General features: G+C 34.6%; 4 protein-coding genes and 1 pseudogene across 8 annotated transcripts; 3 read left to right on the plus strand and 2 right to left on the minus strand.

The window, feature by feature from the left end:
* Nucleotides 1-569, minus strand: LOC140890074 (glutathione S-transferase T3-like). Its single transcript, XM_073297831.1, has 2 exons — nt 273-569; nt 1-183 (listed from the first exon to the last, which is right to left on the minus strand). Exons 1-2 carry the CDS (start codon nt 567-569, stop codon nt 1-3), a joined length of 480 nt encoding a protein of 159 aa, XP_073153932.1.
* Nucleotides 570-1502: 933 nt separating this feature from the next.
* LOC140890075 (protein ANTAGONIST OF LIKE HETEROCHROMATIN PROTEIN 1-like) lies at nt 1503-2860 on the plus strand (annotated as a pseudogene).
* Nucleotides 2861-4356: 1496 nt separating this feature from the next.
* LOC140890076 (glutathione S-transferase T3-like) lies at nt 4357-4925 on the minus strand. The gene is made up of 2 exons (XM_073297833.1): nt 4671-4925; nt 4357-4539 (listed from the first exon to the last, which is right to left on the minus strand). The coding sequence occupies exons 1-2, from the start codon at nt 4923-4925 to the stop codon at nt 4357-4359; spliced, it is 438 nt and encodes a 145-aa protein (XP_073153934.1).
* A 2994-nt stretch (nt 4926-7919) lies between these two features.
* Nucleotides 7920-11770, plus strand: LOC140886202 (glutamine synthetase nodule isozyme-like). 2 transcript variants are annotated; one of them, XM_073292706.1, is made up of 12 exons: nt 7920-8092; nt 9659-9698; nt 9786-9889; nt 9972-10020; nt 10101-10207; nt 10291-10378; nt 10540-10668; nt 10751-10825; nt 10909-10962; nt 11047-11084; nt 11163-11322; nt 11408-11770. In XM_073292706.1, the coding sequence occupies exons 1-12, from the start codon at nt 8019-8021 to the stop codon at nt 11558-11560; spliced, it is 1071 nt and encodes a 356-aa protein (XP_073148807.1). In that variant the 5' UTR covers nt 7920-8018; the 3' UTR covers nt 11561-11770. The 2 variants fall into 2 exon arrangements, with proteins under 2 accessions (XP_073148807.1, XP_073148808.1); XM_073292707.1 differs by lacking the exon at nt 7920-8092 and adding an exon at nt 9091-9485.
* A 1984-nt stretch (nt 11771-13754) lies between these two features.
* Nucleotides 13755-16845, plus strand: LOC140887668 (uncharacterized). 4 transcript variants are annotated; one of them, XM_073295078.1, is made up of 2 exons: nt 13755-16538; nt 16637-16845. In XM_073295078.1, the coding sequence occupies exon 1, from the start codon at nt 13820-13822 to the stop codon at nt 15638-15640; it is 1821 nt and encodes a 606-aa protein (XP_073151179.1). In that variant the 5' UTR covers nt 13755-13819; the 3' UTR covers nt 15641-16538; nt 16637-16845. The 4 variants fall into 4 exon arrangements, with proteins under 4 accessions (XP_073151179.1, XP_073151181.1, XP_073151182.1 ...); XM_073295080.1 differs by having other exon boundaries at nt 13755-16102; nt 16202-16845; XM_073295081.1 differs by having other exon boundaries at nt 13755-16102; nt 16323-16845.

Here is a 16845-nt window from a genome sequence, read left to right on the forward strand (position 1 = left end):
TCATTCTGTGTTGGGAGAATAGTTTGATTGGGATGAATCGATGTTCCCATGGTTTGGTACAAAATTAGGTAAAACAGCGTTGGATGGTCTAAACTTCTCTTGATCTTTAAATAACTGCCAAACATGATCCAACCTCCAAGTCAACCCAGATGATTGCTTAAATAATTCTTTTGCTCGATCCAACTACAACCACATATAATTTGTATCTTAGTTGCATACTATAAAAATAAAATTCATTTGAAATATATATTCTAACAAAATTTACTACTCACAATGTCTTTCTCAGAAGCACCACTTGGACGGCTAAGTTCCACCTGGCTAACACATGAACTAAAGTTTTGAACAATCTTGTTTATGTTGAACCAGCGGCATTGGAGGGCTTTAATAGTACGAGGCTCTGCTGAGCTATCAGTGACTTGTTCGTTGTAGGTTGCTGCAACTCGCGACCACAACTTATCACGTGATTGGTTTATACCAATTATTGGATTTTGGGAGACATCAAGATACGCCATGATAAGGAGTTTGTCCTCCTCGATTGAGAAAGCAACACCGCGTTTAGATGAAGCCATTTGATAGTAAATAATTAGTTTATGTATCTGATATATGTGAATGCTAAGAATGTCACTTCTATTTATAGCTCAACAATTTTGGATAACAAATATGGTCCAACGGTTAATATTAAAGGATATATGATCTGACGCTTCTAATCAACTTACTTGGATGTATGTTTCTTGAGATACGCAAATTAAATCTGAAAGGTGTATATTTAGATAACTAATTTTTAAAAAAACATGCAAAGATATGTTATGTGTACAGATGAGTAGTCAAATCAGTCATCAAGACCTGCGAGTAGTGGCCAACTAGACATCACATCTTTTATGTCTTTCATTGCACGATTGTAGACAACACGTGATAAAGCTGTGCAATAGTTGAGTATTGAGTTGTCTCTGATCGCGGCTAGACAACCCATGCCAGCTTCTACTAGAAGACATGACTACTTGCAAATAAAGTATTAAAATATGTAAATATATATATACATGACCTTTATATGTATGTATTGTACATGACCAGTCGCATCATTTGTCACTACCCGTGAGTAGTGGACAACTAGACACACCCATGCCAGCTGCTAGTAGAAAACACGAGTACTTGCAAATAGACAAATAATGGAGTATTTTATTGTAAATAAAATGACACAAGTGGATAATCCATTATTGGATTCCATTTCAATGACACAACCCGTGATATTTATGTACAATCAAGTATTAAAATATGTATATATATATTCTCAAAAAAAAAAAATGTAAATATATGTTATATACATAAATGACTAGTCACATCACTTGCCACTACCCGTGAGTAGTGGCCAACTAGACACACAATTTTTGTGTTTTTTTTATTGTAAACATACAATTTTAGATATTCCGTGATATTTACTCATCCTACTGAATATGAGTATTTAAGACTCAGGACTTGGTCTTCATTTACACATCCTACTGAAAATGAATTTTCATGAGGGAGGTCCTTCAAATTTTTCTTTCAATGAACCCTCGCCACCATCTGATGGTGAAGAGCAACCTAGTGTCATGATAAAGAATGAGTTTCATCTCATTGACCAACAACAAATGGTTTTAAGTCAACTAATTAGTGCTACCGTTGCCACCGAGTACTTCCAAGAAAATGATAATTTGCAACATGGAGGATCAATTCCTGGCCATATTGTGATTAATCGAGATAGATTGGCCGCTGATCAACACTTATTTGCTGACTATTTTTCAGAGTCTCCGATGTACAATGAGTCAATGTTCAAACGACGTTTTCGAATGTCTCGCCGCCTATTCTTGCAAATTATGGAATCCGTTGAAAAGCATGACAATTACTTTGTTCAGAAAGTAGATGGATTAGGGAGACCCGGGTTGTCACCACACCAAAAGATAACTGCTGCATTGCGAATCTTAGCTTATGGTACATCGGCAGATTCAACGGATGAGTATATTAAAATCGGTGAGTCTACTGCAATTGAAAGTTTGAAAAGATTTTGTCTGGCTATGGTGGAGGTGTTTGGTGACTGGTATCTTTGGTCTCCCAATACTGAGGACATTGAAAGGATTCTCCTTATTGGAAAACAACGTGGATTTCCGGGGATGCTGGGAAGCCTCGATTGTATGCATTGGAAATGAAAAATTGTCCTACCGGTTGGGCTGGACAATATAAAGGTCGTAGCGAAAAACCAACTATCATTTTGGAGGCCGTAGCAGATTACGAGTTGTGGATATGGCATGCATATTTTGGTTTGCCAGGTTCAAACAACGATATTAATGTGTTGTCAAAATCTCATTTATTTGCTAATTTGGCCAACGGGGTAGCTCCTCCCGCTAACTATGTTATACAAGGAAAAGAATACACAGTGGGATATTATCTAGCCGACGGTATATATCCAAAGTGGGCTACTCTAGTGCAAACAATTCACAATCCACAAGGTCCAAAGAGACAATATTTTGCAGCACGACATGAAAGTTGTCGAAAAGACGTTGAACGCGCATTTGATGTACTTCAATCAAAGTGGGCAATAATTACTGGACCAGCCCGATTATGGAGCAAACGAGTCTTGCATGATATCATGACCACATGCATAATAATGCATAATATGATTATTGAAGATGAAAGGGATGAGCATGTATCAGTCACAAATTATCGCGAAGCGCCCACCCCATATATTGAAATGACACATGATGAGCATGTTCGATTTCAAGAGTTTCTTGCACGACATCGTCAAATAAAAGATAAGTCGGCTCACTATGCACTTCGGGATGCTCTTATCGACCATTTGTGGGAGGAATATAGTAATTCAGAATTTTAGTATTCCTAATTGTCAATTGATGTATTGTTCTTTAAACTTTTATGTGTTGTTTATATTTATGTTAATTTTTATTTTGTCTGTATGATTAATGTTTGTGTTGTGTGCAATGCAACTGTTTTCATGTGTTTGCAATTTAATTACCAAATAAATGCATATTTTTTTTAAAAAATAACGAGTCGTGTAAATTTAATTTTTTAATATGTTTAACATTATAATACATAATTATTAATATATTACACGATTTTAATTTTAACCATATCCAATTAATATAGTTGAAAAACATATTATGTAATTTTTTTATTATATAAATATATATGTTTTAAAAAAATAAAATAGAAAATGGAGTATTTGGTAATATTTAGGGGATATGGGTTGGAGAAATTTTTTGAAAATAGAGATCACGAATCTCTATTTAGAGGATAGAGGATGAAATATAGAGGATATGAGTTGGAGATAGCCTAAGAGCATCTCCAACCATCCTCTATTTGCATTCTCCATTTTGGAGGATGCTATAGTGATCCTCCATATTTGGAGGATCACTGTTCAAATAGAGGATGGATTTGGAGGATAACATATTTACGAAAATGTCATCCTCCAAAATTATTTTTTAGACCTTGAAAATGATGAATTTATTTTTTAGTCCCTATTTTAAATTATTTTCAGTTTTTATATTAAATATTACTTGTTAAATTGGTCTAATTTTTATTATTTTGAGTGTTCTCCCATTTTATTTTTAAAATTAATTTCAGTGTTTAATTTTTTTAGTTTAATTAAATTTTATTTGTTTTTTTTATAATTTTTCAATAAATTAATTGTAATTTTATTATTTTTATATAACATTAAATGAAAATTATGAACAAAGTAATTAGAAACACACAAAACAATTTAGCACAAACATTTTATTCAAAACACGATTTACTACAAACATTTTGTCGACTTAATATAACTTGGAAACCATGCGATTATTTTGACACGAGAATAAATCACCAACAAAAAAAAAACACAAATAACAATAAAAATAAACACACTCGTCGTAATCAAGAAAATAAACTAGTAGTCCGATAGGTTGGGTCCGGGTGGTGAAGTTCCTCCAAAAAATTGTCCGAAAGGTGCAAAATTCCCAGCGGAACTATCCCTCTTTGCTAGTCTTTTCTTATAAATGTTTTGTTGCTGTTTGATCAAGTATGGACGCACTGACTCATCAACAGACATGGGGTTCAACAATAGTATTTTATTATCTTCCTTCTCGGCCATTATATCATTTCTTTGTCTCTCAATATCAATGAGCTCTTTTCGATGGATCTCAGCATTCTCCATCACAGCCACCATTTTCTCACTACATTTGGCCATTATGGAAAGGTCATTCGAGTGTTCTTCATTAGCTTTTCTTTTTCCTTTGGCATTTTTATGCCAATTGAACGCTTAAAACCCCCTGATGGGCTATCTTCATCCAGGTTTATGGCAAATCCGGATAAAACTGGAGAATCGGGTGTTGGTCATTCTGTGTTGGGAGAATAGTCTGATTGGGATGAATCGATGTTCCCATGGTTTGGTACAAAATTAGGTAAAACAGAGTTGGATGGTCTAAACTTCTCTTGATCTTTAAGTAACTGCCAAACATGATCCAACCTCCAAGTCAACCCAGATGATTGCTTAAATAATTCTTTTGCTCGATCCAACTACAACCACATATAATTTGTATCTTAGTTGCATACTGTAAAAATAAAATTCATTTGAAATATATATTCTAACAAAATTTACTACTCACAATGTCTTTCTAAGAAGCACCACTTGGACGGCTAAGTTCCACCTGGCTAACACATGAACTAAAGTTTTGAACAATCTTGTTTATGTTGAACCAGCGGCATTGGAGGGCTTTAATAGTTCGAGGCTCTGCTGAGCTATCAGTAACTTGTTCGTTGTAGGTTGCTGCAACTCGCGACCACAACTTATCACGTGATTGGTTTATACCAATTATTGGATTTTGGGAGAAATCAAGATACGCCGTGAAAAGGAGTTTGTCCTCCTCGATTGAGAAAGCAACACCGCGTTTAGATGAAGTCATTTGATAGTAAATAATTAGTTTATGTATCTGATATATGTGAATGCTAAGAATGTCACTTCTATTTATAGCTCAACAATTTTGGATAACAAATATGGTCCAACGGTTAATATTAAAGGATATATGATCTGACGCTTCTAATCAACTTACTTGGATGTATGTTTCTTGAGATACGCAAATTGAATCTGAAAGGTGTATATTTAGATAACTAAGTTTTAAAAAAATATGCAAAGATATGTTATGTGTACAGATGAGTAGTCAAATCAGTCATCAAGACCCGTGAGTAGTGGCCAACTAGACATCACATCTTTTATGTCTTTAATTGCATGATTGTAGACAACACGTGATAAAGCTGTGCAATAGTTGAGTATTGAGTTGTCTCTGATCGCGACTAGACAACCCATGCCAGCTGCTACTAGAAGACATGACTACTTGCAAATAAAGTATTAAAATATGTAAATATATATATACATGATCTTTATATGTGTGTATTGTACATGACCAGTCACATAATTTGTCACTACCCGTGAGTAGTGGACAACTAGACACACCCATGCCAGCTGCTAGTAGAAAACATGAGTACTTGCAAATAGACAAATAATGGAGTATTTTATTGTAAATAAAATGACACAAGTGGATAATCAATTATTGGATTCCATTTCAATGACACAACCCGTGACATTTATGTACAATCAAGTATTAAAATATGTATATATATATTCTCAAAAAAAAATGTAAATATATGTTATATACATAAATGACTAGTCACATCACTTGCCACTACCCGTGAGTAGTGGCCAACTAGACACACCATTTTTGTGTTTTTTTATTGTAAACATACAATTTTAGATATTCCGTGACATTTATTCATCCAACTGAATATGAGTATTTAAGACCCAGGACTTGGTCTTCATTTACACATCCTACTGAAAATGAATTTTCATGAGGGAGGTCCTTCAAATTTTTCTTTCAATGCACCCTCGCCACCATCTGATGGTGAAGAGCAACCTAGTGTCATGATAAAGAATGAGTTTCATCTCATTGACCAACAACAAATGGTTTTAAATCAACTAATTAGTGCTACCGTTGCCGCCGAGTACTTCTAAGAAAGTGATAATTTGCAACATGGAGGATCAATTCCTGGCCATATTGTGATTAATCGAGATAGATTGGCCGCTGATCAACGTTTATTTGCTGACTATTTTTCAGAGTCTCCGATGTACAATGAGTCAATGTTCAAACGACGTTTTCGAATGTCTCGCCGCCTATTCTTGCGAATTATGGAATCCGTTGAAAAGCATGACAATTACTTTGTTCAGAAAGTAGATGGATTAGGGAGACCCGGGTTGTCACCACACCAAAAGATAACTGCTGCATTGCGAATCTTAGCTTATGGTACATCGGCAGATTTAACGGATGAGTATATTAAAATCGGTGAGTCTACTACAATTGAAAGTTTGAAAAGATTTTGTTGGGCTATGGTGGAGGTGTTTGGTGACTGGTATCTTTGGTCTCCCAATACCGAGGACATTGAAAGGATTCTCCTTATTGGAAAACAACGTGAATTTCCGGGGATGCTGGGAAGCCTCGATTGTATGCATTGGAAATGGAAAAATTGTCCTACCGGTTGGGCTGGACAATATACAGGTCATAGCGGAAAACCAATTATCATTTTGGAGGCCGTAGCAGATTACGAGTTGTGGATATGACATGCATATTTTGGTTTGCCAGGTTCAAACAACGATATTAATGTGTTGTCAAACTCTCATTTATTTGCTAATTTGGCCAACGGGGTAGCTCCTCCCGCTAACTATGTTATACAAGGAAAAGAATACACAGTGGGATATTATCTAGCCGACGGTATATATCCAAAGTGGGCTACTCTAGTGCAAACAATTCACAATCCACAAGGTCCGAAGAGACAATATCTTGTAGCACGACATGAAAGTTGTCGAAAAGACGTTGAACGCGCATTTGGTGTACTTCAATCAAAGTGGGCAATAATTACTGGACCAGCCCGATTATGGAACAAACGAGTCTTGCATGATATCATGACCACATGCATAATAAGGCATAATATGATTATTGAAGATGAAAGAGATGAACATGTATCAGTCACAAATTATCGCGAAGCACCCACCCCATATGTTGAAATGGCACATGATGAGCATGTTCGATTTCAAGAGTTTCTTGCACGACATCGTCAAATAAAAGATAAGTCGGCTCACTATGCACTTCGGGATGCTCTTATCGACCATTTGTGGGAGGAATATAGTAATTCAGAATTTTTGTATTCCTAATTGTCAATTGATGTATTGTTCTTTAAACTTTTATGTGTTGTTTATGTTTATGTTAATTTTTATTTTGTCTGTATGATTAATGTTTGTGTTGTGTGCAATGCAACTGTTTTCATGTGTTTGCAATTTAATTACCAAATAAATGCATATTTTTTTAAAAAAATAACGAGTCTTGTAAATTTAATTTTTTAATATGTTTAATATTATAATACATAATTATTAATATATTACACGATTTTAATTTTAACTATATCCAATTAATATAGTTGAAAAACATATTATGTAATTTTTTTATTATATAAATATATATGTTTTAAAAAAATAAAATAGAAAATGGAGTATTTGGTAATATTTAGAGGATATGGGTTGGAGAAATTTTTTGAAAATAGAGATCACGAATCTCTATTTAGAAAATAGAGAATGAAATATAAAGTATATGAGTTAAAAATGGCCAAAGCGAACGATACTCCTTGGTTCGTTTTGGTGTTGCATGGACACATATGGACAGCGTAGCCTGTTGTATAATCAATTGCGGTTCAATAAAAAAAATTATATTTCCCAAAAAAGTTACGGAATTTATAAAATGTTTAATTCCAAAAACATAGGCAAGCCCCACGTCACGCTTCTTGAATATACATTTGTCAAAACCATATCAAAGAATTCTCTTTTTCATAAATAATCATTCATGTGAGCTGCTGCTGATTTCACACCATAAATATGGCTGGTGCCTCTTGAAATTGATGCATCCCAATCCAAATAATATATTGTTTGAAGAAAAGTTAGAAAATATTCTTGAAGCATGTCGTTGCTTTCGGATCTCATAAACTTGAACCTCTCAGAATGCACTGATAAGGTCATTGCGGAGTACATCTGGTCGGTGTTTTCCTTTATACTTTCTAGTTTGCGTTTACTTTGTTTGTTTACTGATATGTACGTTTCTTCATAGTTTTCAAGCAGAATGAGTGTTGTGCAATCATTATTTACACAATTTTTGTATTGTTTTGATTCCTGAACAAGACTAAACTTCACTTTGGTGGTAAGATATTTAGGTTTCGTTTGGATATGTATTTTAAAAATGATTTTATATTTTATAGGTTAAAAAAAAGCTTAAATTTGTGTTTGGAAATTTTTTTTTGTAAAATGATTTTGAATAATATTTTTTTAAAGTGTTTTTCAAATATAATTTTTAAAGAAAACTTAAAGATCATTATTTTAGATGTTTTTAGAATGAAATTATAGAAAGTGGGTTGAATTGTTTTTTTAAATAGTTGTCCAAAACGCAAATTTATTTTTAAAACAATTCTTAAAACATTTTTTAAAAAGTTTTTATAAAACATTTTTAAAAAATGATTCAATAAGTAAATGTTCAAAGGAAACCTTAGTATTCTATCCACTGGGATTCTCTGAATCTTTTTAAACGGATTGATGCGCAGTAATATATATATTGTGTTAATATATAGCTACTTTATTTCTTTTATCGCGTTTCTTGTTTCTTGTTATGTTTCACTTTGGTGGAGATAATTTGTAAGTTTTGGGCAAGTAATGGTTTTTGGGTTTATGCCTATCCATTTTGTTCTTCTCGTTACAGAGATTGCATAATTATGCAGGGCTCTGTTTCCGCGCTAATAAATTATTCAATGTAATTGGTTAGGGGTTAAAATTTGTATATTTTAGGACAAAAAAATGTTAAAATTTTATTTTTTTGCTTTCTTTTTTTCTACTTATCCTGTTATATTATTCCGATCAACTAGGAAATTGTTAGGAACTAAAATTTTTGATCGATTCAGAGTAAAATGTAATAGAATAATCTGTGTGAAAACACCCAGCCAAAGTATTAAATCCTTCGCAAGATACCCTAGCTCAAGCTAGTACACTCAAAACTGTAAAAAACATGAATGAATGTCTCTTCTTAACAAACTATTCTATTTAGTCCCACATTCCCACTCTCTCCATCTAGATTCTTCTAGCTATTTCGAGGTATAGGAGGCTTGGGCCACTTCTGGCCTATTTGGTCTTAGCACAATGTAGTATTGTAATTGGGTCCATAAATTGTTTTCTTGGATAGACAATTTGCATTTGTTTTTGCTGCGTACTGTCAGTCAAATTCATGGTGCTCTACTCCATGGCGACGATCAAATCTAGTCTAATAGCAGTGGATAACTATCATTTTTCAATTGGATAGAGATAGAGTACTGTCTTTTAGAGTCAGGCGATGTACTGAAAATAATGATACAAAAATGTATATTCGGAATTTCGGATGCAACATCTGAGGAAAACACCTAGTTTTTAGCCTATTTATTTATACGGGGTCATCAAATAATCCAATATATATCTGAATATACATTTTTTGCATCACTTTTTTCAGTCTATATATATATCCTTCTTATTCCGATGAATCAATGATTGCTAAAGCAAAAGTGTGGTGTCAAATTTATGCAGGATCGGTGGCTCTGGAATAGACATCAGGAGTAAAGCAAGGGTATGAAAACTATCCTTTTTCAAATAGTTTGTCTGAGTTCATCATCATGGTTACAAGCTTATGGAGCCAAGTTTTTGTTTTTTTAAGACTGTTCCAGGACCCGTTAAGGATCCTTCAAAACTTCCCAAGTGGAATTACGATGGGTCAAGCACAGGCCAAGCTCCAGGAGAGGACAGTGAAGTCATCCTTTAGTATGGTTATTCCAGTTTTGTCATAATATGTTTCTTTAACAAAGGTTTGACAATTAATGTATTTTTTGATGCAATGAAACAGTCCTCAAGCAATATTCAAGGACCCGTTCAGGAGGGGAAATAACATCTTAGTGAGTTCCTTCAATTTTTTTTTGCTTATAATAAGCTTCCAAATTTGAGTAGGTAAGTGATAATTGTGTCCCAACTACAGGTGTTGTGTGATTGTTACACCCCTTCTGGTGACCCAATTCCAACGAACAAGAGATATAATGCAGCCAAGATTTTCAGTCATCCTGATGTCCAAGCCGAAGAACCATGGTACGAGTTTCCATTCTAGTGCAGAATTTTTCTACTGATTTCTCTCTCTTATTATTTATTTTGTTTATTTTAAATTTTTTTAGGTGTGGTATCGAGCAAGAATACACGCTTTTACAAAAGAATGTTAACTGGCCTCTTGGATGGCCTACTGGTGGTTATCCTGGACCTCAGGTGATTATCACCAGAACGATTGCCCTATTTATTTCCTGATGGCATAACTCAAACCCAAAACTACAGTTCGCTGAGAAGCCGATGTGGGATAGTCAATCATGTGTTTCTCTCCCATTTTCAATTCAATATCCGCTATATTTCAATCTTTTCTTGCAATTTAGGGGCCATATTACTGTGGTGTTGGAGCCGACAAAGCTTTTGGACGTGATATAGTCGATGCACACTACAAGGCATGCCTTTATGCTGGAATCAACATCAGTGGCATCAACGGTGAAGTGATGCCCGGCCAGGTGAACGTCCAACGCCTTTTCTTCCGTACATATATTTTAAGTTAGTTTCATGTTTGTATATATTCTATATTTGCTTTATCAGTGGGAATTCCAAGTTGGACCCTCTGTTGGCATTGCCGCAGCTGATGAGTTGTGGGTCGCTCGTTACATTCTCGAGGTAATAAATTTTCCGGTTAAACGAAAGGTATCCATTAGATTGCCTATATGATCACGTTGAAAAGTCTATTCTTTTGTTGACAGAGGATCACTGAGATTGCTGGGGTTGTGCTATCTTTTGATCCCGTACCTGTTCAGGTAAACCTTTCCACCGCTGAATTTTCATTGTAAATATAACATAATCGGAGCATTAAACAGAGTTTCTTGTATATGATTACGTAGGGGGACTGGAATGGCGCTGGAGCTCACACTAATTACAGGTAATGTTTTTAGTTTTGAAATGATGTTCTTCTTGAGTTAATTCATACTAAATTTCTGTCCCATGAATGCTGGTCTAGCACGAAGTCTATGAGAAAGGAGGGAGGATACGAAGTCATCAAGAAGGCTATTGAAAAACTTGGGCTAAGGCACAAGGAGCACATTGCTTCCTATGGGGAAGGCAACGAGCGTCGGCTCACAGGAAGCCACGAAACTGCAGACATCAGCACCTTCAGATGGGTAAAATAGCTCATTCTAGTATCATAATATGGTGTATTACATGTACAACGAATCAAAGTTAATTTGCTGGCATTGTTTCACATAGGGGGTTGCAGACCGTGGTGCTTCCATTCGTGTGGGTCGGGACACTGAGAAAGAAGGCAAAGGATACTTCGAAGACAGGAGGCCATCTTCGAATATGGACCCGTACCTTGTTACATCCATGCTTGTGGAGACAACCATGCTTCTGAAGCCCTGAAACATTTTGTATGAGTTTGGGAGTGCTATTTTATGTCTCATTTACAAAGAAACGTGTTGTAGAAAAGAACATCAATCCTTCTATGTGTTTTCTATATGAGTTATATGTTGGCTATCGAATGCAGTTCCCTAAAAAATTGAAGGTATCTATTTTATTTACCAAAAGTTCCGCAATGGGTTTGCGTTCGACCAATTATCATGTGATACAATTTGGAACTATTAATGAAGAGTTGATATTTACACTTTATTTTGTGTTATTTATATTCCACTCCATGTGTAAAGTGGAATGAAAATTTATTTACAAATGGAGTGCAAATAACAAAAAATGGAGTGTAAATTTTAACTCCCATAATGATATCCTCTTTAAAGTTTTTTAGAACTACTTTAGAAATATTATATATCAACAAATTTATTGAAAGAAATATTAATTTCTTGATGATATTTTTCATTTGAAAATATTACAAAACATGATATTTTTTCAGGTTCAAATATTTTTGATTGAATATTTACGTAGATTTGTTAATATTTTGATATGTTATTTTCTAGTATTGTTATTATCAATTATTAACATCGAAGACAACACTTAATGCATAGTATTGGAAGATGTTTTCCAGTTTTGGCAGAACGAAATTTGTATTTGATTTTTTTTATTTTGATTATTTAGGATGTAATTTGGTTTCTCAACTTGTTGAGAAATTTAGTCTTTATTGATTTTCATAAAAATCATTAGTATTGTTTTGTAAAACCTATATAAGTTTTTCTAGCGATTATTTTGCCTTGAAACACTCGCACAAGTACTAGTTATTTGTGCATAATTATCTATGGTTTTATTTGTTTTATTCGTGTTTTACTATTTTCGCTCCATGTTGTCTCTGGTGTTGCCAACACCGTAGATAATACGAACTCTACACGAATTTAAGATAGATCGCAATTATTCCATACATTTATAATTATGTTTAGAATAAAGTCACCAACTTATAATGCTAAAAAGGATGTAAGGCCAACATTAATTTTTAATTTTTGGTTATTTTGATATAATTAACGACGTGACAATTTGATATGTCATTATTTTAGTGTCACTATATATATATTTTTTTGATATCACGTTAGCATTTTTAATGTTACGTCGATAATTATATTATATCGAAATAGTCGATAATTAAAAGTTAGTATATCAAAAATTAAATATAAGAACGTTAATATACTAAATAAAAAACTGACAAATTAATTGAAAAGGAAAAAGCTATATTACCTTATTTTTAACCAAATATGGTACAAACCGCCCTAACTTGTAATTCCTTTGTTTTAAAAGACATCGTTTAAAGCTTCAAAAAAAAAAAAGAAAAAAAAAAGGCATCTCCTTTTTTTTTAAAGGGCAATTTTCCCATTTTTAAAGTTTAAAACTTATAATAGGGGGGATCGATTAGGGCCTGTCCCGTAACCCCCTTACCCGATTCCCGTTTCGATAAGAATTGAGATATTTTTTTAACCCGATCCCGCACCCGAGAAATATTGGGACCCGAATTTTCGGGATCCCGAACATTCCGAATCTCATCGGATCAAAAGAGGGTAATCCCGAACAATACTTTTTTGAAAAACTTTTTTATGATTTTTTTATTAAAAAAATTTATGAAGAAACTCAAAGAATTTCTTAGTACATTACAAATAAATTAAAATTTCTTTGTATATAAGCATTAAAAACTAAAACATCTTCTTAGTACATTACAAATAAACTAAAACAACTACTTGATTAATAAATAAAAAACATATAATTATTCATAATAATAAAAAAAACAAAATAAAAATTTATAACTCAATGTTAATATTAAAAAAGATAAATATAAATATTAAAAAATAATTATATAGTAGATAATTATAAAACATTAATATTAAAACAAGAAAATTTTAAAAAAATTCAATTTTTATTAAAAAATATTATTAATATATTCGGATCGGATAGAAAATTCTATCGGGTAGAGTTGTGTATCTCGATCCCGATCTCTAAATTGATCGGGTCGAGAAAAATCACGACCACTCGAATCGAGAAAAGTTTGGTCGAGAAAAATTCGAAATGGGACGAAACGAGTTGGGAATCGGAAAGGCTCGATAATTTTAAGAATTTTGCAAGCCCTACCTTATAATACATTTGAAACATGAACCAAAATCTCAATGTCTCCATAAAATGGAAAAAAAAGCAATTACAATTCCTACAAAAAAGTGAACTCATGAAAACTGAAGTGGGAGTGGGAAAATCGCTGATATGGCTACCAAGAAGATTTCAAGAACATCCGTCCATCTCTTACCACCTCCTCCATTCCACCACCTGTACTCCTCCTCCTCCTCCGCCGCCGCCTGGTACAAACCTCAGCCGCATCACCACCACTGTCCGGTGCAGGACTCGGATCCCATAATCACCACCCTTTCTCAGGCCATCCAAAATCCCCATTCAAAATCACTCCAAACGTCTCTCAAACGCATTCTCCCTTCTGTAGAACCCCAACACATAATAACCCTTATCACCCTAAACCCACACTCGCTGTCTCCACACTCTCTATTTTCTTTTTTCACATGGCTTTCTTCTCACAGCAACTCCACTTTCCGCCACACCTTGCACTCTTACTGCACGATGATCCACTTTCTTTGCACCCACCAATTGCTTTCGGAAGCAAAAAGTTTAATCCAAACAGTTGTTTCAAGAAAAGGAAAGAATTCGGCTTCTGCTGTTTTTGGAGTAATCATTGAAACCAAAGGTACCCAAAGATCTGATCTTTATGTATTCACTGGATTAATGACTGCTTATTTAGAACTGGGCTTTGTCTCCGATGCTATCCAATGCTTCAGGTTGTCTAAAAATCATAAATTTCGAGTTTCCTTCGACGCTTGTAGGAAATTGCTTGAACATTTAATGAAGTTGAAGTCTTTCAAGTTGGTTTGGGGGTTCTACAAGGAGATTTTGGAATGTGGGTATCCAGCAAGTTTGTATTTTTTCAACAATTTAATGCATAGATTTTGTAAAGAAGGAGAAATAATGGTTGCCCGGTCTATTTTTTGTGAAATCGGAAAATGGGGTTTGAGGCCAAGTGTTGTATCTTTCAATACTCTAATAAATGGTTATGTTAAGCTTGGGGATTTGAACGAAGGGTTTAGGTTGAAAGCTTCGATGGAGGCCAGTGGGCTTCAACCTGATATTTATACTTACAATGTTCTAATCAATGGAATGTGCAGAGAGGGTCGAATGGATGATGCAAATGAATTGTTCCTTGAGATGTTTAACAAAGAATTGGTTCCAAACTACGTCACTTTCACAACATTGATTAATGGCCATTGCAAGAATGGTAGGATGGACTTGGCCATGGAGGTATATCAAAGAATGCTGGGAGAAAGCTTAACTCCTGATTTGATCACTTATAATACGATTCTCAGCGGTTTTTGCAGGAAGGGTGAAATTAAGAAAGCGCAAGATCTTGTTTTTGAGATGTGCACAAAGGGATTGAAGCCTGATAAAATCACGTACACAACACTAATTGATGGGTTTTGTAAGGAGGGAGATTTGGACAAGGCATTTGAATATAGGGAAAGAATGATTAAAGAAAGTATTGTGCTTGACGATGTTGTTTACACAACCCTTATTTATGGCTTGTGTAACGAAGGGAAAACTTTTGATGCCGAAAAAATGTTGAGGGAAATGTTGAGTGTGGGCTTGAAGCCTGACGATGCTACTTATACAATGGTCATTAATGGATTCTGTAAGATAGGGGATGTTAAGAGTGCTTGTAAGCTGTTCAAGGAGATGCAAAGAAATGGAAATTTACCATCGGTTGTGACTTATAATGTGCTTATGACTGGCTATTGCAAGCAAGGACAGATGAAAAATGCAAACTTGCTCCTAAATGCAATGATTAATTTAGGGGTTAATCCAGATGATATTACATATAACATCTTATTGGAGGGGCACTGCACATATGGAAACTCTGAGGATGTTTGTAAATTGCGGAGCGCTAAAGGGCTTGTTCTCGATTATGCTTCTTATACTGATGTTATTAGCACCTTAAGTAAAACGTCTAGATCACACAGGGGCTGATCAAGTCAAATATAAAATTTTGAATTCTTGGGTTGATTTTAGCCACCACTTGGATTCTATATGAAGAGGATAGTGCACATCCTTGAATGTTAATAGACAATTTAGGTGTACTCCGCGTGAGCAATTTCATCAAAACATTGTTTTATGGATAGGGGCAATCCATGGTCAAGGATATGATGTTATAGGTGAATATATGTATTGATTTTGTTGCATCTATTTTCAGATCTACAAAGCAACACATTTTTTTTTCATTAGTGGAAGACTGCCATAATGGGGGACAATCAAAGATCAAGGGGCCATATGTGTAAGAGAGGGGATATCCCTGTGCGAAGGTTTAATATGCTTGGTAATTCACGTCTAGGTGAGAACATGCTAAATTCTAATGACTTGCTATTGGAACATGAAACGAGATCAAATGTAGATAGACTAGTGGAAAGTTTCGTGATAACCACGTCGTGTAAGGTGAGAACCTTGCACAATTGCAAGAGATACTTCTCCTTTGGAAACTGAGGTTTTATGGCCACGAGTCATGGTCTCATGGATACATTCTCTTGGCTGCAGGGCAACCCATTGTCTCTTCCTTTACAGCCCCTTTTAAGATGGAGCCTTCTTCTAACCTCATGTCCTTCATGCAATTGAAAGGTTCTTCAACTAATGCTTTATTTTCATTTCTTGTTTTCAGAAAAATAAACAGTGAAATTTCACCATCAATGCTAGCCTGAATTGCCTAGATATGAGTTTGCAACAAACTCAACTTCGCTGCGCCTGCACCGAGTTTTGCGCCGATTCTTGGCCTATTGCCCTTATCTGCTGGGTGACAGATGATTGGACATGAGTTGTTTCAATGCTAGTTATCAGCCCTGAAGGCTGAACATCGAATGCCTGGTCTGTGAACAAGGTATTACCCCATTGAGCTCCAAATTTCATTTTGAATGAAAATCAGCTTAAATATTAATCTTTTATGTTGATCAACGTTTCCTACTCGGTTGAAAGCAGCCAGAATATACAAATTATCTTTGCAAAACATTTTAATACAACTCAAGACGGAGGAATTCATGCCCCCGCATTCTATTTACATCAGTTTTCATACATTTTTTATGGTCGAATCCCTATCAGTTGTAATTCAAACATCCCAAACAAGTCATAAAGATATTTATGTACTTTTACAACAGATCAGAATATATAACTTATGGCCCTTTCGTATA

Source organism: Henckelia pumila, chromosome 3 (assembly GCF_033568475.1).
Source record: "Henckelia pumila isolate YLH828 chromosome 3, ASM3356847v2, whole genome shotgun sequence".
NCBI lineage: Eukaryota > Viridiplantae > Streptophyta > Magnoliopsida > Lamiales > Gesneriaceae > Henckelia > Henckelia pumila.